The sequence below is a fragment of the Apteryx mantelli genome, chromosome 7 (assembly GCF_036417845.1).
Source record: "Apteryx mantelli isolate bAptMan1 chromosome 7, bAptMan1.hap1, whole genome shotgun sequence".
NCBI classification, from domain to species: domain Eukaryota; kingdom Metazoa; phylum Chordata; class Aves; order Apterygiformes; family Apterygidae; genus Apteryx; species Apteryx mantelli.
This window is the reverse complement of record NC_089984.1, coordinates 28,923,825-28,949,081: the sequence shown is the minus strand read 5'-3', so window position 1 is coordinate 28,949,081 and position 25,257 is coordinate 28,923,825. Positions and strand designations below refer to the sequence as shown.

The 25,257-nt window shown below is 48.8% G+C and overlaps 1 protein-coding gene across 4 annotated transcripts in view; it reads left to right on the top strand.

The window, feature by feature from the left end:
* The window catches only part of LCOR (ligand dependent nuclear receptor corepressor), an 87,631-nt gene extending 63,527 nt beyond the window's left edge, over nt 1-24,104 (top strand). For all 4 annotated transcript variants that reach the window (XM_067300132.1, XM_067300131.1, XM_067300129.1 and 1 more), the window contains one exon: nt 16,911-24,104. In XM_067300132.1, coding sequence (XP_067156233.1) covers nt 16,911-21,435 — 4,525 coding nt within the window. In that variant the 3' untranslated portion in view covers nt 21,436-24,104. The remainder of the gene's footprint in view (nt 1-16,910) is intronic.
* Nucleotides 24,105-25,257: the final 1,153 nt, after the last annotated feature.

Below are 25,257 nucleotides of genomic sequence, written 5' to 3'. Positions count from 1 at the left end.
ATTAGTAATTGTTCTGCCAAAGTTGGTGTTTGTATGACAAGCGTGTAAACCTGTCAGATAATCAGCAGAGGTACAAGTCGGTAATGGCGTGTGGAATCGTTTCTGCCTAATTGGCAAGACCAGACCCTCAGCAGGTGTCTCTTTTCTAATGCTGAGCACTAATTCAGCATGTGTTGGCACTTAACATCTGTAGTGATGGGCCTCCATGCTGTGTTTGCAAGGAGGTGAAACTTTAAAATAAAATCTGCTGTTCTGCACTTGCAGTAATCTATTTGCAGTCGCAAGTCAGCAACACCTCTGCTTTATTATTTGACACTTTACATCTAAAAAGTCTTCTCTTTCTATTTATGTAACCCATAGTCTTTGAAGAGTATGGAAAATGGCATTTCTCTCTGACCTCTAGAAGTTCAAGTGTCATGGGAAAAAAAACAGGAACCCCCCCCTTTACTCTTATGGACCTCATTTCAATATACTGTTTACAGTTTGACGGAATTGTATAATTTAATATTTCTCTTGTACTGTAGTTTATATTTATTTACAGATTTTTTTTGTACTGTGTGATTTGAATTTTTTTGTTCCTTGCTATGATCAATGTTTTATGTAGTAGAGCACTTATGATCACAAATTAAGGTTTTTGGTTTGATTGCACTACATTAATTTTTTTAATGCAGTTCTGATTTTTTGACTGGACTAAATAAGCTGTGTCTTAATGTATGTGATAAGTACTTTTAAATTTTTATTTCATGTGGTCCATTTATTTTTTGCATTGTATGTCAAAGCGCTAATTCTCTTGTTGTGCATGTGTAAGATTTAATGGCTCCATTGTATTATTTGACCATGTCATTTTGGAAACACATTCCCAGCTGTAACGTTGTGTATGGTAGTTTTCACTGGATGCTAGACTTTTCAAAACCACTATTCTTCTAATAAATTTTGTTGTGAAAAACTTTAAGGGGTTCCAATTCTGTTGTTTCTAGTGTGCTTTCTAAATGCCTGCACTAAGAATCGCGTTTTGTAAAACACAAATTATCACAAATAAAGAGAACCAGAGGAGGAAGTGGAAATAGAAGGTAAAACAAATTCTGGTTGAGGGATCGAGGTTTGGAGTCTCTGTTCTCCGTTCATTTCTTGTCGGAAATAGAACTGGCGATGGAGCTTCTTTAGCAGTTGGGTAGGGAGTATATGTGAAAGCTGAAATGCTGTCTTGTAGCAGCCCGTTTCTCATGAGCTCCCATACTCTAATTTGCTCTTCCCTACTGGCCACCTTAATTTTCTTTCATGGTAAATAATTTATCTGGTGAAGAATGAACAGTCTCTTGGGGCAGGGGGGGAAAGAAGATGTGGGCTTGCTCACTGAGCACTTAGTAATGAGTCAAGGTAGCTGCCGTAGTAATAAAAGCCGAGCTAGGAATCCTTGCTGTTGCCTTGCGTGGTTTGATTTGGCTCGCTCGCGCGGGCTCTTGAATGCACGCAGTTGTGTAGTGGAGCCAGCGTGCCTTCGAGTGGCTGGGTTGTTCACCAGCAGAGGCTGAACCAAGCTAACAGAGTTTCCTTAGCTGTTAGTTTGCACAAGCAGGCCTTGGTGTTGCTTTTTATTCTCTCTGCAGCCACCACCTCTCCACAGAGGCATGTCACCAGCTCCCGATTAACATATGGAAAGCTCCAGTGACTCTGCGCCGCTCCCCTCCTGTGCAGGGTCTCAAGGCAAACTCAGCAGAGTGACACCACGCTTCAGCTGCTCCCTGTTTTAGAGCCGCGTTACCTCCTTTCAGCCGCACTTTGTGTTGGGTTGAACTACTTTTAATGTTATGCATTATTGATACTGAAATGCTGAATACTAAAAAGTAGGTTACAGTAAGTGTTGGATAGTGGAACCCACATGAGTTTAGGCATTTCTGTTAACCTTTGTATTCAATCCTAGCATGACGAGAGCAATACACAGGAATCTCCCAGCTTTAAGAAAATTCATGCAGTGCTGCAGACTGTCTAGCCTGGCTTTCTCTTTTCCTGAGAAGTTGTTTTTCTCAGCTTGTGCTAGTGAAATGTAGGTACTTTAGGGCTTGCATTTGCTAATGCAATTTTCTGTGCCTGATTGAGATCCTTAAATAGCTGTTAGGTTGTAAATCAACTATTGTATTCCTTGTATACTAATCCTAGTATTAAAAACTAAAAGCAAAATGCTAAGGTAGCTTGATATTGTCATTGGTTTTGCTTTACTTTGCACATCTCTCCAATTAAAAAAAAAAAAGGTTTGATTAGAGGCTACATGTTACTAATTCAGGAATAGTTATGTCTTTATGTGTAAATAGCTTGAAAGTGTTGTGCTGTAAACTAGCATTTATCATATCTTTTTCTGAATGTCTGAATACATCTGTCAAATCGATGAAAATAGCCTTTGAAGTGATGAACCATATTCCCATCTGCCATTCTTTAGGATGTATTATACATTGCAAGCTTTTCCCAGAACATTTTTAATCGACACCTTTTGTCCTGTGATTATGAGAAATAGCAAGTTTTTTTAGTTTTGCTGGAGGACTTGCTGATGGTCTTGCACTTTAAGCTGAGATTGTTCAGACTTAAAGGAATGAAGTTCAGAATTCTTCTTTTAAAGCTGTTTTCTCCAATATAAGCATGCATAATAATGACCAGAGTGTGCTAGATGTTGCACCCAGGAAGAAACAGCCATGTTGTGTTGTAGAAGTAGAAAAGAAACATAATTAGCCTTGTTTGGCAGCTTAATTAGTCTTCTGCTAATTTGTTTCGGCTTGTTTTGACTCGGGTTTGGTTTTGAGCTGCTCCATTTGTTAGTGGAAGGGGCCGCTTGCCTCTTCTGCCGATCCTGCAGGAGCATATCCGATCCCGTTCTGAAATAGCTGAGATCCTTCACAGAATAGTAGTGGACTCTGCCCCATTACACACGCGTCGCTTCCTACAACCCAAATGTTGTAGCATATGTGAAGTGAGAGGCTCTGCTGTTTTGTGAAAACTTGTGCTCCTGTGAAGGGAAGATCAGAAAGCGTGGGGTCACCACCTCAACAAGCATCGGGATTGGTACCAGCTGGTAAGGACCAGAAACTAGGAAACTCTCTAACCTGAGCTCAAAGGACCTGAAACTCTCCTGTGTTGGAAATCGACCACAGTTTTGTGAGGGAAGCTGATTTAATTGAGGAAACTCCTGAGTATCACAACTTCTTCTCCTTCTTTGTGCAAACAACACAGAGCCCCCATTTGCGGCTGCTCAGAGTCAGAGTAGCAATGCAAGGCTGGCTTTGCTTTCGTTAGGCTGATTGCCAGTGGCCTTCTTGCCTGATTGTTCTAAGCTGTCTAATTTGTAAGACTTGCCAAAAATGGGTTTGAGGGGAGGGGGAGGATTTAAATCCCGATTCAGAAGGATACTTAGGCAAATCACTAATTTCTTACTCTACAAACTGTAAACTGCTGCATGTGCTCTGGCACATGCCCAGAAATGAGTACTTTGCTGAACTGTGGTTTTAATGAGGAGTTAGTAGTTTCTTGGACCTGTTTAGAAATGTGACTTCATGCATAGAGGAGCATCACATTTAAAAACTTTTTAATGGTATCAGTGCTGGGATAAAGGATAACTGGAGGTATGGCAACAGTCCACAAGCAATTTCAAAAGGCAGAGTTTGCAATGTAGAGGCAAATCCAGGAATATGGAGTTTGATATAATGGAGGTAGCAAAGGGATTAAAATAAAAGATGACCTTTTTTGTGTAGTTATTCTCAAGACGCTTGAATAAGTGTTGCAGTGCTGGAGGGATCTCAAACAATATTGTGTTTTCCTCATCTGGTCCCTTTGATGTGGCTTCTGTGACTTAGAATCCAACGAGTTCTCGGTCGTCTAGTAGAAAACACAGACGAGAGCTGAATGACTTTGCACTTGCAAATTCAGTCATAAGTTCCCTCTCCTCCGCTTCCCCCCAAAAAACAGAGAGAATAACCTTTTAGAAGCTTGCTTTACACATTGCAAAGAGGTAGCACAAAACCATCGTATATCATTTTTCAGACCACTTTTAAAGTATCAGATTTTAGAGGACACATTTAAAAAAATGACACTTTAAGGTTTCACTAAAAAAATTCCTCGGAATTTTCTCTTGCTTCCACAGCTGCAGGTGTCATGCAGCTTGGCACAAAGTCTGAGTACACGCTTTACAAAAAGGCAGATTTTTGTCTGAGATAGCTAGATCTCTTCTCTCCACAAATTGTTTTGAAAGGTGGCTTTTTATGTAAATATTTAAACAAGTTCATGAAAAGTGGTAGGCTTGGCAGTGCAGCTGATCCTTAAAATTATAAATTTAGCGCCAGCTTCTCATATAATGCAGTTAAATACATCCAGACTCTTTTGACTGACATCTCTATCTTTTGTTGCCCTGACTGAATGGCCAGCTCGGATGAAATTGGGAACGTTTAAGGATATTTCAGAGCAAAGAAATGTAAGTGCTGCTGCCCAAAAACGCAAAGGTATTAAATTGTAGCTGTGTCTCCCCAAGGGCTGACCAGAGCCTGGGGCTGTGACCTGTTGAGCAAACTGCGTGAGGTGGTGAAGGTCGTGGTAGTGACTTCGGCTGCAGCCTGCGTGAGGCTGCTGCAGGTCCTGTTAGGTACGCAGCCTGTGCTGCGGCTCCTGCCTTATCTCAGTTGCTAGTGCTACCTGGGATGACTAGATTGAAGTGTGTGCTTGTCCTCGCAGGACTCCTGCGTCCAGGTGCCGCTCAGACGACCCCGTGCCTGAAGGAGGAGCGGTTTGCCTGCACGGGGTAATCGGCAAACTGTTAGGAACTCCCCGGGCAAAGGCCGCTCTAATGGTGAACGGGCAGCTGGTATAGCTGCCAAGGGGATTTTGCTGACGCGCTCCAAGATCCCGTTATCAGATGGCCCAAATCCCTTCTGCCCAGCTAATGAAGTGTAGGGCTTGCTTAACTTGTTTTGGAGTGACGTTCTTACTTTGAAAGGGTTTTTATGATTTCCTTCCTTAAAACCTTTGACTGGGCTTTTCTTGCCACTGGGTTTTGGATGATGGCTTTGACACCAGTTATTAGAAGTAACTCTCAGGCTGTGCAGGAGAAAAATCGACACTAGGAGAAGCTGCCCAGCTTCTCTTCTTCTCTCTTTTTCTTTCCCCCCCGTCTCTCTGTGACTAATGCACACGTGATATGGCTTTCACACATATGACTGATCTGTGTGCTGGGAACCTTGTTGTAATCCAAGTCTGAGGCGCTTGCTTGGAGAACCCAGTAACGCACCCGTGATACTAGAAGCCCGATGGCCTTTTCTTTGACTGCACAGGAGAGCTGAAATCTTCTGCTGTCGAGAGATTGCCTCTTCCAGCTGTAGCTCAGTGATGTGCATCGCTATTCTTTCAAGGAAAGTTTGTTGGTTAGGTGTTTTAATCGCACTGATCTTGTACTGTCTTCTACTGTTGTCAAAAGTGACTCTGTCTCTTGTATCCATTAACAAACCTTTCACTAGGTGGTAATGTGGACGACTTGGATGGGACAGTTACAACTACAGCAGAGGATTTATTTTAGTCTTTTTTTGACCTGCTTAGTGCAGTGCAAGTGCAGTGCAGTTCAAGTGCAGCAACAGCTTAGTGCTGTTGACTCTTATTAGATATATATAAAAATATCTTTTCTTGGGTTAAAAGGTATCTTATAGCTAATAGCATAAGGCAAGTAAAACTCAGGGTGGTGTTTCCCCTGTGCTCTGCTTTGAGGTGGGTAGTGGTCTATTTATATCATTCTTCAGATGTTATGCTGTGGTCAAGCATGGTATCCTCACAAGATTGCTTTCAGACCTTTAAAGCAAGTAACCACATTTGAGGTGCTGACAGTGGTTGAAAACAAATTGTTTGACTTTGAAAGGAACTGTTGAAAAAAAGACACTGTAGGATTCTGGTTTTGCATAAGAAGTTTCATATCAAGTATACTCTGTAAGTAAATACAAGTTTTCTTGTGATTTCTAGACATCGGACATCAGCCTGAGATCTGAAAGTTGAACACACTTTGGATTAAAAAAACAGGTTTGCTAATAACAAAGGTCTCATTGGATCATGGTGACAGCTGTGTAACCTTGTTGCTAGCTGGAGTTTTGAATCTTTACATTGGTGGCTTTTACTTTTGAGCGTACACTGGATTGCTAATGGATAAAAGCAAAAATAACATAGCCCTGGATTAACAGGAAACGTGCTTTGCAGCTCCTTTATCAAACTTATTACTGAATTTCTAAATCAATTTGAAGCTTAAAATCCGTGTAACCTAGTGAGAAATGACAAAGCAGTGGCTCCAGCTTAGCGCTGGCGAAGAGCAGGTGGTTGCAGTATGGCATTTGGCTTTTTTGTCTGCTCTTTTACCATTAGAGCTCCCTGTCGACAAAAACTTTCCCTATGAGGTTGACGGGAATAGCGAGGCCTCCCCAGGGCAACAGGGAATCTGGCACTCGGCCTTTGGTGGGTCCAAAATCTTCATGGGATCTGTGGCTGGGACTCTGGAACTGGTCTGGATTGCATGAGTTGCTGCAAAAAGGGGTTTTCAGGGGTGGTTTCGCAGTGTGTTTTCCAACGATGGTCACGTTCTGTGTTTTTCTAGTCTCCTAAAGTGAAAGCGTAGTAAAAATGCCAGCATCCTGTCAGTCCCGTGGTCTCACTCATCATTACCAACATGTGGTTAAGTGCGAGTTCATTTCTGCAAGCTTTCAGGGTCTGTGTAGTGCACTTACTGCTAATGGGTTAAAAATGTCTGCGAGAGAAGACATCTAGGAGTACTTGATGGGCAGCACGTGCTAATGGGGGTCATTGTCGCTTCAGTTTGCAGCGAGGAGGTTAGGGAATCATTTCCCTGTCGGTGGGACCAGCGCGGTGCAAAAATCCCGGGGAGACGATGTGGGCAGGCGCCTGGGGGGGAATCCGCCTGTCTGTGCTTCCAGCTCCTTCCTCCGCATTGCTGCGCGTGGCAAGAGATCAGTCACTTAGGTGCTTTTTCCAGAGGATCTGTTGCTTTGCATGCATAAGTTGTTGTTGATAAATTCCTCTCGTTATTTTTCTCTTTATGGCAAACCAGTAATTGATGGGGTTTTGTCCCCAGTATAAAGAAACAAACAATACTTGTCATTATGCGGCGGAAGGAGAATTGCAGTGATAAAATACACTTTAACTGCAGCATCCAAGTATAAAGGGTAAACTGCCAAAATCAAGGATGCTTTAAACGTAATAAATAGCCCTAAAGAAAGCTAGTTGTTTTAGTGGTGATAGCATGCTACATGCTAAACAAGGCGTAGTTCCCTGCCTCGCTTCATCGTGCAGCTGGACAAATATTGGATCCTTGGTGGAGATGGGGCCTTTTTTTAGTGGACAGTAGCCGTGGCTGGATGTGGTTTGGATTTGTTGGACTTTCTTCAGCATCAAGGCTTGTGTGAAGACAGAAATGAAGGAGAAAAATAATTGTGGGCCAGGATACGGAGGAGAATTTCTGAGAGGAGAACAGAATTCCTTCAGAAGGGAAGGAGGGGGAATAAGGACAATAGTAAATAATAACAAAGGTTAAAAGAAAGAGGTAATGAGGGATGTGCAGAATTTGAAGGGAAGGATGAAAGGCTGGAGTTGAAGGGAGGGGGGCTGTACTTTAGCACAGAAGAAACCTCTCCCCACTGGCATGCTGAAAGATATTTCCTGCCTTATGTTTTGGGTTCTTAATAGTAATCTGACTATAAAATTAACCTACATCATTTAATGGTGGTTGAATGGCAGTTAAATTAACCCACTTTCAAAATAGAACTTACCTAAGCCATCAGCTCTGCGGCAGCCGCGTCCCCCAGGCATCCTGGGGGTGAAATCCACTTTCTTTGTCTTAACCTATTTCCCGAGCAGCCGTCCATAGTGAGCGAGCAGAAACGTAGTTTGCCGCTCAGGACAGCGGCTGACAGATAATACGGACATGTATCAAACTGCTAATTCATTTTTTCACTTGGATATTCTCATGGCATGAAGTATATAGCATTTGCATGTGGGGAATGCTGCCATTCGAGTTGCAAAACTGTTTCTATTTTTCTATTAACAGTACAGCCTTGATTATCCGAGTCCCAATTATCTGAATCTCCAGGTTATCTGAAATGGGGTCATATCCCCCAACGTCTGTTAATTACACCCCAGGTACCCTCTGTTCTCTAAACGTATTCCACCGGCCCCTCGGAGATTCGGCTGACTGTGGTTGTGCTCAGTGTTTTTAGCTATAGCAAGTGCTCTACCTAGTTGCTGCATTGGCGCTTTCATATCCATATTGGGGGGGGGAGCAAAATTATCCTGGATATTTGTAGACTTTAAAATCTTCAAAGACCCTCCTAGCTGTCGGCAGTGGCTGCACATGGGGCTGTGCCTGCTGGAGGCGGGTTCAGGAGTGACTGTGGGAAGGGGATCAGCTGCATTTGGGTTTTCCGTTTGCTTTCTTCCACTCCGTAGGTGCAGCCCTCCAGTATAGATGCAGCGTAGAAGGGTAAGGTGGGATGTGTGCAACATATCCTGCTTGCAAGCCTTGATTTACTTCCGATCAGTGTGTCTTCCGTGAGGGTTTCTCCTGTTGTTGGACCTCTGCAGTTGCGGTGAGCGCAGCTGCCTTGCATGTGCACGCGCAAGGGCCTGGCCGACAAGCTCGGAGCTTCCACGTCCTGGGGCCTGAATTACTGCAGGGTGGCAGGTAGCCAGCAGCAACGGGGCTGGAAGCAGGGAAGAGGCCGCATACCTGTCCAACAACAGGCTGAGAGCTAGTACGTATTCATAAGTTGTGCCTGTGACACATTAAGATATTCAGGGCTTCCCTTCCTGCTCTGTAGGGCTGGTTCCTATGGTGCATTCTTCCTTGCCTTAACTGGGTACTTTTAATTTTTTTAAAAACATATACAAAGCTGTGGAAAAGCCTTTCAAGAACTTTTTCACTCTGCATTTTTTTCTTTCTTTAATCTGTCTTCTGGTGCTATCATCCTTTGGAGTGCCTAGCTCAGGGAAGATGCTGTGAGTCCTGGCTCAGAGAGAAACACTCATGGTAATTTTTTTCCTTAAAGGGATGATCCCAAATGTCCTTGATAATTAGAAAAATTAGCAAGGACATTTCTAGAAAGCCTTTGAAAGATAGTATGTGGAATAATGTTTCCAACAGGATAAATTTCCCTTGGTTTTAAAGAAATAGCTCAATGGTAAGGTTTTTAATTAGTCATTAAATATTGCATTAGAAGTATCACAACTGGTGATAAACCACTATACAATATGGTTGGATTAGTTACTTGGGGAAGTTGGGAGCAGAGGAGGCAGTGACAGGAATACAGAAAAGATAAATGTGTTTGAGGTTGTTTTTTGCTGTAAAACCTACTTTGGTTTGCTTGATTTTTATTTGGATACAGGTGGGGAGAAGGTTATTTTAAATGTTTAAATACTAAAAAAAAAAAAAAAAAAGACACTACTCTGAAGGGTTAAAAGTCTGAATCAGTAATGGATGTTTGTTGTTTATCTGGACAGCTGCTTTATTGTACAACCTGGATACACTGATGAATAAAAAAAAGGTAGCTGACGAAAACCCAACCAAACAAAAGCATCTCTAACTTCTTACTTCCTGCTTTTCAGCTGAAATGCAAGCTTTATAAATCCCCAAGCACATCACCAAGGGCAGCGTAAATTCAGGGGCTTTGAAAACTCAGTAGCAATATTTCCATATTTATTTTGGCTGTGCTTTGCCCAAATTAAGCTTTTAATTTAAAGAAGAAAAACGCTTGCTCCTCGCTAGCCGTTGTGTTGAGCCTCAGCTCTTTCTGTACTGCTCTTCTATTTTTTCAGTGCAGCAAGAGAGAATTACTGTAGCACCCACAGAGGTGTGAAGGGACTCATTCATCTGTGTGGGGAGTGTTAGGTTTCAGGCATATTTCTGAGGATTGAAATACAGTCATTTAAACTGGTACATCCAGAAGATCATGCTGCAGTGGCTTAGGATATTGCTGCCTGTGGCTGTTTTGCCCACCTTCTGCCAGGGCTCGCTGGTCAGAGCGGTGCCAGCAGAAGGCACCGTATCCCCTCGCCTCCACCTTTCCGAGCCGGAGGTCTTAGATTCAGCTATCGGCAAAGGCGGGTTTGAACAAGATACTGGTTGCGAACTGGAGCAGGGAAGGTGCAAAGTGCACTGCCTTTTGCTGCCCTTGCTTTGGGACACTAATTTTTGGCAGGCGCATGACAGTAATGTTGGTGTGGACAGTGCCACCTCCCACTGCCTTATCCTCGTTCCTTCCCCCGTTGGCTTCAGTGTTTGCACAGCCGCTTCAGCAAGCTGAACCGGAGCCAGCTGAGCTCTCGCTTTTCCCCTGTGGTTGGGCAAGACGCTGGTGGGGCTCCGCGTGCAGCGGCCCCGCGGGCACTGGGGGAGGCGAGTCCGCCTTCGCTGGCAGCCTGCAGTTGCATCGCTTCCAAGCGCGCGCGGAGCTGTACGTGCGAGACTCGCAAAGCCCCTGGGGTCTGCTCACCCCATTGCAAGCAGGTGAGGGGGCTCCCTTCAAAAGACCGCTCCTCTTCAGCCGTCCCCCAAAATGAAATTTCCATTTGCCCTGCAAAATAAACCAAGGGTCTGAAACCAGAAGGGATGGCGCTCCCAGATGAGGGCAGCAAGATGCCACCTCAGACATATGGCTCGTAAGAGTGGGCATTTTCAGTTCTTTGAGTTCAGCTGATGAAAAGCATCCCTCCCAAGTTAGGCTTTTTTCTTAGGTCTCCAGTTTTAGCCAGGTTTTGGAGGCTCCCTTTGGCTGGTTGGTGGGGTCCTCCCATCTGCTCTGGGTTTGTGCGGTGTGAGCAGTGCGCGCCAGCACTGAGTCAGCCGCGTAACAGCAGGAGAGGGAGGGGAGAGGTCATCCCAGTAAAAATAGTAAATTGGATTTTATAAGTTTATAGCTATGTTTTGTTTCTTTTACAGAACTATAATCCTGGTGCTTAGAGTGGTCTGAAAGGAACAGAAACACTTAGCCTTGAACTTTTGTTCTGCTGCTGCTTCTTGTGCCTCTGAGGTACAAAACATACCTGTAAACTTATAATCAATCAAACTGATGTTCAAGGGCTAAAAAAAGAAACCCAAAAGGGCACAGGCTTCATGTTCAATAGTGAGACTCTTGGGGTGGGCAAACCAGAAGATTGCAGTTGGCAATTGGCAGGTTTTCGGAGACCAGCGTTCCAGGTATGAAACAGTTGATTTCTTTCTCCCTCTCTCTTTCTTCCTTTTCTCCCCCTTGCTCCCCCCAAAATATACTGAATCCCACAAGGTGCCTGGGCGGCCCATAAGGATACACGTGTCATTCACAGACCCACCGCAGCGTCACGTTTGATGCGCGCGTGCCGCACCTGGAGGAGGAGAGGCGAGGTAACCCCGCAAAGGGTGGTCTCGGCGGGTCGAGGCCGCTTCAGGAGCGGCTCTGCAGGGCGAGCAAAGCTCCGTGGGCTGCACAGCACAAAATTCGGAAAACTTGGCCTTCCCCCCGCCCCGGCCCCCCAGCATTGCAAATCCCGTACCTGAGCAGTCTCTAGGTGTTACTGGGGCAAATCAGTGCCTTCCCTGAGCCTCATCACCGACAACTGCCCGGCCTTTGCTGGAAGCCCTGGGTTTCCCCCCAGCTTTTGCTGGGGGGAGGGTTGACTTCCAACTCCGCTAAACAGTAGAGGCACAATGCAAACAAATGTATTGCAGCACGCAGCTATGCAAATAGCTTTAGAGCACAGCACGTTTTCCTGAGCGTTAATTGCTACACCGGGACGGTTGCGTAGCAACAGCTACGTTTGTGTCTCTGACAGCTACTGCCCCTTGATTCCTCTGACACCTTCTGTGACAAACAGGAAAGGAGGAGAGAAGGGGGCTGGCCTGGGAAAGCTAGAAGGGCCAGGAGGTAGCGAGGGGATCAGGTGACAAGATTGACTTGGGACACCAGGGTGTCTTCTGAAGGCAGTAGGAGATGCATGCGACGGAGCTGCAGTCGGGGTGTTGCAGCCCAGGAAGGTATAGCTGTGTATAGGCAGCCTTGTGTAGACAGCCCGAAAGGGCAGACCTGCCATCTCCCAGGCGCGGCGGAAAAGCACGCTGACAGGTGGGATGTCTCTCCCGTCAGAGTAAATCCCCCTGTGCCCCATCCAAGCTTGTGCCTGCTGCTGCAGCTTGCTCGTAAGCATGGAGTCCCCGGCAAGCGGCCTCCCCTTGCTCCCTGGCCCTAGCGCTGCGCTTCTCCCAGCCCACCCAGGCTTGCGGCTTCTCCAGCCCACGAGACGATGCATTCCTCATACACATCCAAAAACTAAGACTTCCCAAAACTGTGGGAAGGGGTGAGCATGGACACTGGAAGAAAAGGGTGTAGACTCTATGGACTGAAGAGGACTGATGTCCTGGGCCTCTTGGCTTGTCCGCTGAGCCCAGCAACTTCTGCTTGGCCACCCTGTGCCTCCAGAAAGGCAAGCTCTAAAGAGACAGGGGTGGTTGGTTCCCAAGAGCAGTTTTTCTTCCTGTTAAAACCATGTTCCTAATTTCTGTTTCTCTGAGTTTGCCATCAGTCTCCAGTGCTCATTGTGTCTCTGTCAGCCAGACTGAAGAACCTGTTAGTGCCTGGTGTGTTTGTTCCTCCTGTGCCGGCACTTAAGTTCTGTAATCAGCTCACCTCTTTGTTGCCTCTCTGATAAGCTACATAAATAAATGATTTCTCTGCAACAGATTGCACAGTCTGTAGGCAGCCCAGCCTAAAGAGCCATGGGGCACTTGAAATAAGCTCTCTAGTTACACTGAGCACACATCAAGCTCTGCTCCAAAGCCCTTTCTCTAGTTGTGACCCTCTTAGCTGAGGCCCATACTGGACTTCTCTATTCTGGACTATTAAACAGTGCCAGTCTGCATACGCTATTTGCATTTGGCTATCCTGTCTTGGAGGCTTGCAGCATTAAATAGTAAGGAAGTGGGCAATCCTGTGTCCATTAGCCTCAGGGCCAGGGGATGGTCATGAGTATATTTTATTTAGTAATAACAGAACAGAAACAAATGGCAGAAAATGCTAGGGAAATGCCAAGATGCACAGATTAGTGGGTCGTAGGGAGCACAAAGCTGCATCCCAGAGAGAGCCGCGAGCTGCAAGGAACAGGCTGCATCTCAGCTGTGCTGCGTAGGAGGCAGGCGGCTCCGCAGAAGGACAGGGGGAAAGGAGAGGCCGCGGTGCCATCGAGCTGGGGTGGGAGCTTGGCCATGGATGACTGGGAGAGCTTTATCTGAGGCCCAGAGAAACGAGAAGCGGCCGGAGGCACCCGAACCGTGGTAGCCTGAGAAAGGAGTAGAGGAGCTCAAGATGGGAAATTGCTTTCAGTCTTTGGGACTAAATGATCTGCAAGTGGAGAACCCTGTACATAATGTGACTGCAGAAGCAGCTGAATTGTGTTGTTGAGCAGGAGATGGGTCTCCTGAGGACACAGGGGTTTGAATCTTAGTGGATTTATTTCCTTTATCAAGGAGGAAAAATATTTTTCTCTCTGGTTTTTAACTTTACAGTTTAACAAGCTGTGTGTATCTCAGATTACCTCCTTGGAGTGTGGTGGGGCAGATAGATGAAAATTAGAACCATGGTCTCAGTTCAAAGGAAAGAAACGAGGTGAAAGCTAGAAACGAGGTGCCCGCTGAAGCGTTCAGGAGCAGGAGAGCCCGTGTCCCCTCTGCGCTACGAGCAGGACGTGGGCCTTTCCCAACCCTGCACCCACCGATGTGTCCTCACCTGTACAAAGCAGGTGTGGCAGGTGACCGGCTGCATTTTACATCGCTGTGAATTACTGCAAGGCAAGGAAGAATCATGCCCAGTCGCCTGGCTCCCTTCTCCCGAATTAGGGACTCGATATACAGACCTTAGAAATCCGCAGTCCCCTCCCTAGCAAGGCATCGCTCCGACCGTAGCATGCCTTTTCTTCCTCCTCCCTGCAGACCCAGACAACCGCTTTGCCTGCACCTTGGGCTCTTCCTCCACAGGCATTTGCATTTAACACCGAAAGCAACCCTGACAAGGAAGAAGGTTGCTGCTCTGCCACCGTAACCACTTCCCCGTCCTCCGCCATTCAGGATCCCTGCGAGGCGGCTGGGGAAGCGGGGGAGCGTGGCAGCGGGGTGGGCCGGGGCAGGGCCACACCTCTGCCGCCGCTGTTATAAATTCAGGCTCGCTCGGGGAAAATGGCTGCCACTCTTAGGAGCTGGGCTTCCCACCAGGTAAGAGGAAACCACCCGCCTTCTTTGCAAAAGTGGCAGCGGAGGAGAAGTTGTGCCGAGCTCTGCCTCTTTGCAAAGTGCCCTGCTCCCAGCTCCCGCTCCTTCCTCTTGGAGGGGGATGAAAGTTTTTTTCTATCTCCATTGTTATTCAGCAGGGCAAGGGGAGGAGCTGGGCTGTGTGAAAGATCCTCTCTGACATAACCCTTCCTATGCAGAGCTCTGGAGGGGGGCCAGCTCCTCGTACCTGAGCATTTTTATTTAAATTAATCCCAGGCATTGCAAATTGAAAGTCCTAGCGGCACCAGGTAGAACCAGTTAAGACGGTTGCTGAAGGGCGTTCTCGCCTGGTTGAAGTAAAGCAGTTTTGGAGGTACGTTGTTTATTGCTAACCCGGGGAGTATGTTCTGGAGGTGTTAAAGTCCGTTCAGCGAGTGTAGCTCGCCCAGCCCTTCCAGGCGGTTTCGGTAAAACCCTGCCTGAGAGGCTTTTAAAGAAACTGCGCGACCGTGATTGAGACGTGAAGCCTTGTTATACTTAAAATTTGGGCAAACTAGAAAGCAAAGGGCTGCCTGGCAGATGCTTAGGGCAGGTTGTTGGCTGCAGCCTAACATTTCTGGGCGAAGAGGAGAGTGGGTGCAAAGGCCAAGTGGCCAGGCCCAGAGCCCGAACCGGCCTGTGGGAATCTTTTCTTGCCCTTTGCCAAGTTTTGGATCAGACCCCGAGGGTCCTGGGGGGTGCAGGTTGCTGGCAGTGCCTCCCCAGTGTCTATCAGTTGCCAAAACCGAAGCAAATAAGCAGTAAGGAAGAGCAGGTGAGGACTTCCCAGAGACCTGCTCTGGCGCATGGGATGCCACCTAGCCTGACTGTCTCCGTTCACTGACTTTTTCTCCTCCTCCCTCTCTGTCAGTCAGTCTCGGCTTGCGAATCGCCTGACTCGGGGGTGCTTCCTCCCCGCCTGCCCGGCCAGCCCTTCGTGCGTTGTGGGGGCACTGAAAGCAAGCGTTGGCAGCATATTAAGGGAAAATCCAGTGAAGCCATTATAGATAAAGCTGCTTTTCTCCAGCCTTGCCTTGAATGCTGCGATTAGCGTTGCTCCCCTCAACCCAGCCGATCAAGTGAGGTCAGCATCTGACGCTAGCAATGGTTCGTGTATCCGAGAAAGTCGATCCCTCTCCCGCAGAGGGTCTCACCCCAATTTCTATGGCACAGTGCTGGAGCCCCGCTGGGGAGCCCAGGGGAGGCAGTTCAGCAGCAGGGACAGCAGCAGCTCAGGGCAGCTGAGACCATTGCCAACCTCCTGCTGGTTTTTTTGGCCCCCTGAGCAGGGCAAGACATGCAGCCTGCCAGTCATCTGCTGGCCTGCTGCGGGAGCAACATGGACTCACCGAAAGTTTCCGTAAAATGCCGTACGGTAGCCAGCAGCAGTGATTCACTGGCAGGGGTCAATAAGCCTCATCAGCTTCCTGAGCTCTGCTCTTCCTTGTGAGCCTGAGCTGTGAGTCATGCCGGGAAGGGGGGGGAAGAGCAGGAGGGAATAACTTTCACTTCTCGGGTAATGTCAAAGGCGAGGGGGAGGCTCAAAGTGCAACATTTATTCCAAAGCAACACAAAGTTGCTGATAGAGGTCCCAGGTCAGGCAGCCTGCGTGCTAAACACATGCAGCCCAGGAGGAGAACTGGTCTCTGTTGTTGGTAACAGATACAGTTTTTATAACAGTACTTGGCATTGCACTAATAACGGCTTCATGCAAACACTGGGTTTAAGCCAGTCCTTAACGTCTCCACCAGGAAGTCATAATTAATTGCCTCTGCTGAGCAGGTAAATGATAGTTGTCTCTGCTTAAGAGGTGACAGCTGGTGACAGTGATGCAGTAGACAGTGGTGCTGTAGAAGCCTGCTTTTCTGGGCGACCGCTGCAAGTTGACAGTCGGTCTGTCTCACAGCAAACTTACTAAATGGCAGTAAATCAAAGGTCAGTGCAGATGGCAAGGCACTGCACCAGGGAAGGGTGCATTGGTGTGTGCATGTCCTGCAGACTGGGAACCCTCCAAAATTTCTCCACTGATTACAGTGAAGGCTCCCCAAGCTACAATCTGCTCATTTGCCTTTGACCAATTCTCTTTTGTTACCTAGAATAAGCAGAATTTGAAGACTTACAGTAGTTTAAGATTTCTGATGTCTGGCAGCCTAGCTGGGATCTCTGCTCCCAGAGATCCTGGATGTGCAGATGAAGTTTGCAGATGTGTGCAGTCATTCTGGTGCATCCCAGAAGTGCTGGGCCTTCTACAGCGGGCACTGTGCATACAGTAGATCTTATTTTCTCTAGGAAACGTAGGTTTGCCTTGCAGTTGTCACATGGTGCCTGCTCACCTAATTCTGTCTAGGAAATCCTAGGTAGAAATGTAATTATGGGTGCTCTAGCACTGGGAGGCAAACAAAAGTGCAGTTCATATCCTGCCTGCAATATGCCTACATAAGCATGCACACTAGGGACTGAAGGGACACCTGGCAACTTCATGACAACAGGACACTTGATCTCACCTGGAGATCAGGCAAGTGATATGTCTAAGTGGGAGGAGAAGGGTTATTTCAGTTTTGCAGCATGAACTTTTGTTCCCTGGGACATGTACTGATTGCTTCTCTCTTTGTCTCTCTAGTGAGGATGCAGCAGAGACAATAGCAATAGACTCTAACAATCAGCCGAAGTCTCCACTGGAAAAGTTTATGGTCAGACTGTGTACACATCACCAGAAGCAATTCATTCGTGTGCTAAACGACATATACACTGAAGTACAACCAGACTCTGAAGGCCAGCAGTTACCTGAATCTGAAAGCATGGAGGCCTCTACTTGTGGCTCTGGTTGCAGCCAGCAAAGCACTGAAAATCAGGATAAGGGTGCTACTTGTACTGAATCAAAGCCCCCTTCTTCCTCAGACCCAGGACAGGCGGGGTCTGATGGCATCCTGCATGTTACAGGACAAACCCTGAAGCAGCCTACAGAGCTGAAGTCTATGGACAGAGCAGAGAGCTCCAGTCCTGCTTTGAAAAGAGACTTCTCTGAAATCCCTGTTACTAGACTTAGTTCTGCTAGTCCAAAGGATAGCTCCACCCAAGGATACCTCAGCACATTGAACTCTTCCTCTTTGAATTTCCATCTTGCCGCAAAGAACCTGGAAGGACAAGCCGCTGGACGCGAGCAAGAAACTGGTGTCAAAAAGTGTGAGGACAATAAAGAGCAGGTAGCAGGTAAGACTCTCGTGGAAGGGTATATCTCTGTCAAAGTGGCAAATGTGAATGGCAGTGAGGACGGCTTAGACAGCTGTCTGGGGTCCCAAAAGAACTCTTTCAAAGCTTTACCCGAAGAGTCCTGGGATTCTGGCTTTACGGTAAACTCTCCTCGCAGAGCTGACAAAGAGAACGCTTTGCAGTGCAGCTCGAAAGCATCTTTGCACCAGGACTTCGACGCAAGAGAACCAGATGCGAGACCAAAGCAAGAAAACCACCTGCTGCACGCCGCGGCCAAGGGCAAGGCGGGCTGCCACCTGCACCCGGGCGACAAGGGCCCGCTAGAGAATTCCAAAGAGGGCTGGCTGCCCGCCGGCGCCCCGCCAGCCGCCCCCCGGGCCACCGGCGGGCACCCCCGCGCCAAGGCGGCCTCCACCCGCACCACCCGCAAGAGCAAAAAGGCCTCGGGGCTGAGGATAAACGACTACGACAACCAGTGCGACGTCGTCTACATCAGCCAGCCCATCACCGAGTGCCACTTCGAGAGCCAGCGGTCGGTGGCATCTCGCAAGACGGCGAGGAAGAGCACGCGAGGGTATTATTTCAACGGGGAGTGCTGCGAGCTCCCAACTGTCCGCACTCTGGTTAAAAGCTCCCGGGCAGAGGAAAGAGGGAACAGCCCGGCACTGAGAACAGAAGCACTAGTAAGCACTAAGCCGACTCTGGTGCTCTCGGGGGGTGGGTCTTTGGGGGCAGGAAGGGAAGGTGAGAAAAGGGTTTCTCTTAGGCTCCTGGCTAAAGGGGCACCATCTGGCAGAGAAACTAGAGAGAGAGCTGATTTGGGCTCTGCTGAACGCGAGCCCCGGGATACCTGGGCGCTGAGGTCAAGGGAAGCTGCTATTGCTGTGCCTCTGTTCTCTCTCTCTGCTCCACCTAGTCCTCAGAAAGAGGACGACTCGGCCAGCTCGCAGCCCCCAAGCTCCCCTCCCACCGAAAGAGGGGAGACAAGGGCTGGAGGCACCGTTTCCTGGCAGACCGGCAGCAGGCTGGATTCCCCTGGGGACAGCGGGCCCAAAGACAGCAGCGGCACGCAGGCTGCAGATTTTACAGCCCCTCCTGTCTTGGAAGCACCCAGCAGGGAGGAAGGTTCCCCACATTCAGAAATACAAACTATTCCAGACCTTCCTGCCAGCCCGGAGCCAAGGTCTCCCTTGCAGCCCTCTACTGCTGAGGACACCGCACCTCTGGCCAGTGCTGCTGTGAGGGATCCTGCTGAGCTTCCAGGCACTGGAGACGTGGAGCCCTCTGGAGTGCATCCTGCAGAGCCCTCTCCGTGCTCTCTGGACCTGCAAACTCCCAGTGAGCCTCCTGCTGCTGTGGATGGGGAGAGTCCCCCAGAGCCCCCTGCCACCTTGCAGTGTGTGGATGCGAACAAAAGCATCGATGCTAAACCAGAAGCTGAACTACCAGGCATGCTGGGTGACAGCTCACTTGAGCAAGAGGAGGCTGTGCCAGCTAACACAGGCCTCTCTGAAATCTTGGAAGGGGAGGCAGCGCAGAATAATAGTCTGCCGGGTGAGAAAGAGCCTGTTGAAGGCGAAACGCTGCCTGAGCCTGAAGGCTCAGAAACAGCAGGGAAAGACTCCATCTCTTCCAAAGAGAGTCTAGACAAGAAGCGAAAGAAAGGGAGGAGAGTGCTTGTGGCATCAGACCGGCGTCTCCGAAGCCAGCAGTCGCAGACACCCGTGGAGGGCAGTGCTGAGGAAGCTGGTTCTTCCAGCTCTGTGCAGCTTCCCTGCCTTCAGATCAAACTCTCCAAGAGTCCTGGCGCTAAGCGGTTTAAGAGAGAAGTGCAGCTGGATGAGGTAGCATCCACGCACTTGCCAAATGACTGCTTGCATAAAACGCTGCTCAAGAACAGTGAGGGGCCAAGCACCGGCCAGGCTCCAGAGAGCATCTCTGAGCAGCTGCCAGGTGAGGAGAAAGGTGTCACTACTAGACGAGCCTATAAAAGCATCCTAGCAAAAGAGACTGCAGCAGAGGGAGAAAATTCCTCAAAAGATGCCCCCCCTGCTAAAGGCAGCCAAAGTCAGGCAGGTGAGATGCTGAAAATCTGTGTCCAGGCTGAATCTGAGAAGAGAAGCATTCTCCTCCCTCAGGAAAACAGTGTGGCTGCAAATGATGCAGAGCAAGCAGATGTGAAACCAGACGATGGCAGTGCAAAGGAGGAGGAGGAGAGTGCTGACAGTGCCATGGACACAGGAAAGCTTGAGAATTTTGAGCCAGTGACCAATTCACCTCCATGTCCCAGCAGTAGAGGTGGAAGCAAGCATGTTCCAGCAAAGGCTGTGAAGCATAAAAAGGTAGCCCTGCAGTTTTATAACTTAAGACACACACCTGCACCTGTAGACACTGCAAAAAAGAACACACCAGGGAAGGAGCCTATGCAAGCAATCCCCAAACTGAGGGACGAATGCAGTTCAGGGAATGACGACTCCCCAGCATTGGAGGATATAGACACAGCTGACAGCAAACCAAAGTTCATGGAGTGGTGTGCTGAAGAGGAGAACCAGGAGCTCATTGCTGAGTTCAATGCCCAGTATATGAAAGTTCAGAAGGGCTGGATTCAGCTGGAAAAGGAAGTGCAACCAACCCCCAAGGTAAAGAACAAAGCTGACAAACTGAAAGAGATTTGGAAAAGCAAGAAAAGGACACGGAAAAGTAGAGGGTCACTGGAAGTTCAGAAGCTTTCTCCTGTCCAGATGTTGTTTATGAAGGCCTTTAAGCTGTCTGACATCTGCCAATGGTTCCTGGAGACAACTGAAACCAGATCTCTAGTGATTGTGAAGAAACTCAACACCCGTCTCCCAGGGGAGATACCCCCCATCAAAGTCCCCCTGCAGAAGTATTCCTCTTCCAGTCTTTATCCCAGCTCACTGCAAGCTGAACGTTTGAAAAAACACCTCAAGAAATTTGCTGCAACTACCCCAGCTCGGAATAACCTGAAGAACCAAAAGTTGTGGGCCAAAATTCGAGAGAATGCTGAAAAAGCAGAGGCTGAAGAAACCACTGGTCCCAACCAGACGTCTCCTTCTGAAGCCAGCTCTGAAGAAGTGAGTGAAGACAAAAGCGTTCAGTCTACTCCAAGCTTGCCCACGCAGGCAAGCACGAGGATCCTGCGGAAATACTCCAATCTGCGGGGGAAACTCCGAGCCCAGCATCGCATGATGAAGACGGAGAAGAAGAGCGACGGCCTGGGTGATCACCCTTCCATGGAGAGCAAGCAAAGCCGGAAAAGCGTGTGCATCAACCCACTGATGTCTCCAAAGCTGGCCTTGCAGATCAAAGCGGATGCATTTCCTGCTAAATCTCCATCCGTAGAAGGGCCGGGAAAGGGGCGGAAAGGAAAGAGCAAGTCCCAGGAGGACCCCTCGCCCAAATCCGACCTCCAGCTCAGCAGAAAGAAGAGAACACTGAAGGAGAGCGGGAGCACGCAGGAGCGGTCAGGCTCCTCCAGCAAAGACAAGCTGCCTGCCAAGAAGGCCAGTAAAATAAAGCATTCGGAGGTCAGCACAAAAGCTCCTGCAACCAGAAAGCAAGCTGCCATGGAGAGAAGCAATAAGCTTGCTAAAAAGATGTCTTTGAAAGAGAAGAGAGCCCCAAAAAGGCAGCTTGAGAAAGTGCGGCTCCCCATGCGGAAGGGCAAGGAGAACACGAGCCGACGGGCCGTGCTGCCTCCCGGCCACGAGGAGCTGGCCAAGTCTCCGAAGCAGAAGCCCCTGGGGGAGTCCTCGACACGGTCACAGAAGATGGCCAACAAGAAGCCCAGCGGCGGGAAAACCCTGACGAGGTCCATGAAGAAGATGCAGGAGAGCAGCGGGGCGCAGGGCAAGAGGAAGCTGAGGGCGAAAGTTGACTGTTCGCACAGCAAGCGCTCGCGACTGGATACGAAATAGCAAAGAACCGGTAGCCATGTACAAAACTGTTGTATAGTAGTAACCCTTTACCATGCATTAACTAAAGCTGCTTTTATAAGCTGTAGCAAGCCTTTAAAAATCCGCAGTTAAAGGATAACGCCCGTGATTTTAGGCATCGGAAGATGTGTCTCGGACAGAGAAGAGATCAGCCTGTCTGTCTCTGCTGTTCAGAAGGAAGTTTCTGCAGTTTGAATGTTCCTTGGATTTTTAAACTTGGAACCAGGCAGTTTTAGTTAAGAGTACAGTGCCTTATTTATCACTTTAAAAATAAAAATAAGAAGCTCGTCTGTGTGATTTGGAGGCTTGCATTTTATACTTGAGGCACAAGCACTTGTACTGTAGCAGAAAGAAAACCACCTTTGTGCACATGAAGTAGCTTTCAGCAGCCTTTCAGTGCACGCAAACATTTCCCTTTCCTTCAGAGTCCTAATTCTGTCTGTCTTACTAGTGGCATTTAAAGCAAAACCAAAACCATTTTCCATCAGTGAGGGAGAGAAAGGTGAATCTGTCATTTGTCGGTTCATTAGTAGCAGCTGCTGGTGTCCCATACTGTTACCTGCATAAAAGTATTAACTAGCTACTCGTGTGTGTACTTCTGATCACTGTCTTGCTCTCCCGTTGCACAGGCCTTGAGGTGGGGTGGTCCCAGTCAAACTGAAAAGGCAAAGGAGATGCTGCGTGGACTTTGGGCGCTGGTCTGTCACATCCACCGCTGCTGGGCATGCGTGCTGGGCTGTGTTCATCCTCACTTCTGCTGGCGCCAGGGGTGAATCGGTCCCGCTATGCCTTGGTTTTGGACAGAACGCCTTCTCCCATCCGCATTTAGCTGCGCCAGTGTTGATTTCTGTGGTCTCTGACAGCAAAGCGATTTCATCAGCTCTTTGCTGAAGATTGAGTCTTTTGCTTTCTACATGCCTGGGTTCCTTCTGCTCTTCGTGCTCTCTGCAGATGGGGGGTCTTGGCCCTCATGGTGCGTCCTTGTGCACTTGTTGTGTAGCGCCCTCCTAGGCCAGGGTTCTCAGAGTTTGGAATGAGGTTGAGATAAGGGTCTGATTAAATTTTTTTTTTTTAATATAGTTTCCCTTTCATCCTTCTACTGGCAAGGTGCGGTTGTTTTGTCCTTGCTTGCGTCTCAGTGCTGTGGAGTGTAAAGCAGGGGGCTCAGCCAGGCCTTCGCTTGGCTCTGCGCAGCGCCCTTGCAGGTCTCCCGCGCAGCACATCTGAAAGTTAGTGAGGAGTCTGTAGTGGAGGAACAGGGTAGCCCAAGCCTAGCATCTCGGGGGAAAACTTGTAAGAAAGAGAGAGCACTGCGTTCCCACGGCGCGTGGCCGTGCTGGGGCTTGCAGGGAGAGACGCTCAGCGGCTGGAAGTGACCTCTTCGGTTTCCACTCAGTGCCAGCACGTGGCCGGCTGTTTCATTTCCACGGCTTCGCTTTCGAGTCGCTGCCCAAAGTCTTTTTGCCTGAATCCTGAAGTGAGCCTCCTTCCTTTCAGAAGGCACAGCACCTGAGGCAGCACGGCGCGGGCTCTGACCTTCAACAGCCGCTTTCTGCGGAGGCAGTCCTTGCTCTGAGCCCTGTGCCTGCTCCCCGCAAGCTTTCCGGGCAGGTCGCTGCGCTCCCGGAAGAGCTTTGTGGGGCTGGAGGCCGGAGAGGCCTTGGCTGCAACGGGAATCACTTTGCACGGTTAGCGTCGAACCTGGCTCCCACAGCCCGTGGACTGGCGGTGGGAAGCGGATCTTGTCTTTAAATCTTCCATCGTAGCCACTTAGTACAGAGGGTGGAACAAAGCGTTTGAGATTTGCACATCCCTCGCAGAGCTCCTCCGGCTCTCTTGCAGAGATCAGGTATTCCCTTCCCCCAGTGCTGATGTGCACGAGTCTGCGACACGTTTCTCTCTTACTATGAAATGGCTGATTTAAAAAGAAAAAATCCCTTACCTTTCCTTTGAATCATGCTAGAATAAGTTAACTCTCTGAACGGCTATGAAGTGATTAAATCTAGCTTGTCAGGCCCTGTACAGATTAATATGAAGTTATCTATTACTTTAGTTTTTACTGCATGTATTAAATATGTCAAACATTCCATCAGGAAAGATTTAAAGGCATTTTGGGAGAGATGTGAGGAAGGAGGGCGCTGATTGCAGTTAAATGACTGATCCATACCTTTCTTACGGGTTTTCTTTTCCTCTTGCTTCTCTACCTGAATTTGCAGTCCTCCTGCTTCCTCCCCGTAGGGCAGCCCCTATGCAGAAACGTGGGCCCGGGATGCCTGGGCCCTTGCTCTCCCCCTGGGCTGCCAGCGCTGCATGCGTGCGTGCGTGAGGACGCCTGCTAGCGCCTGCCTCTTGTGCTGCTACCATGCAGCAAACCCCTTTCCTCATCGCTCACCTTCGCTCTTGAAGCATGTGTGCCAGGCTGCAGAGAGGAGCAGATGCAGAATGGTTCAGGCGGCCAGGAGCTTTCCTTGAGACCTTCTCTCTCTTTCTCACTCTCTTAAATTTTTCACAAACTTCTGCTGGTAAATATGGGCTGGTCTGCTTTCCATCTCGCGTGCTTCTGGGGCAACAACCTCATTGGGATAAAACCGCTACAAAGCAGATTGGAAGAGGCTTTCTGGACGTGGTGCTGCAGGCGGAGGGCTCGCTGCCTCTCTGGCCCGTGGGCTCCCCAGCCCTGGGCTCTAAGAGGGTGCAGAGCGTTTGGTGCTAGCAGGGCAGAGGCCTGAGATAGCGGGCTTCACACTGGTGCAGGACTGGTGCTGGAGTGTCCCAGCGTCTCTCCCAGTTTTGCACTACTCACAAGTTTGGTACCCGCTGCTTGGTCTAGAAGTTGATGGGACCGACTCGCCAAGCTGCCCAGTAGTGTCGCACCCGGGCCTCAACTCTGGAGAGGAATGGCTGGGAGAAGTCAAGAGACGTTGAAAGGAAAACCATATTCTTCCCACCCCTCTGAACTTGCCTTCTTGGTCTGTAGTTTTCTGTCGTCTCGCTGTGGTTTGGCTTAGTTTGGTGGAGCTTCCCTGAGCAGAAGGCAGGTCCCTGTGGGCTTAAGCCCTATCGGCGGGTGCTGCAGGACTTGCAGGGCTCCAGCAGGGAGCAAGGTGGCCCGGGCTGGCTCCGGCTGAGCCGGGCAGGGCGCAGGTCTGAGGCTCAAAGCACATGCAGCTTATCCCAGGCCCTGCTCACCTCGAACCAGCAGCTCTGTCCATCCCCGGGGGATGTCAGAGGTGTTCGGCAAGCCTTGGCTCTGCCACGTTAGATCCAGTGTGTCCTGCTCAAAGCGTAATGCTCATAAAATCTGTGCAAAGATGCTACTGACTTTTAATGGGAGCTGGGCTCTGCCTGGTAGGTGTAAATCTGAATTTCTGTACCTTCTAGTAAGGACGTATAGAGGTGTGTGTTTTGTGTGAGGATGGGGAGGAAATGGGGGTTCTGGCTTGGGCTGGGCTGAGCCTTGTGTGTCGTTGTTATTTTTTTCCTCAGAAAGCAAGGGATGAAAAAACAAGTAATTCTGAGTTTTGTTTTGTTTTGTTTTTCAGAGAAGTGGCCCCTTTGCCTTCACAGCGGCAGCCCTGGTGCTGGCTCCGCTTGGAGGCCATCCGTCCTCGGGGCTGGTTCCTGGCTTGGCAGCTTCTGCCAGGGTCTTGCTAGCTGTGCAAGTAAATCCCGCTCAGAAGAAGAGCTGCTCTGGTCTCTGTCTCTGCCTTTCTTCACAACAACTCACCCTTATTTAAAAATTACAGCCTTTCTCTGACTTGAGGAAAAATGGAGTGATTGTTCTCTAAAACGTGCTGCTTGTAA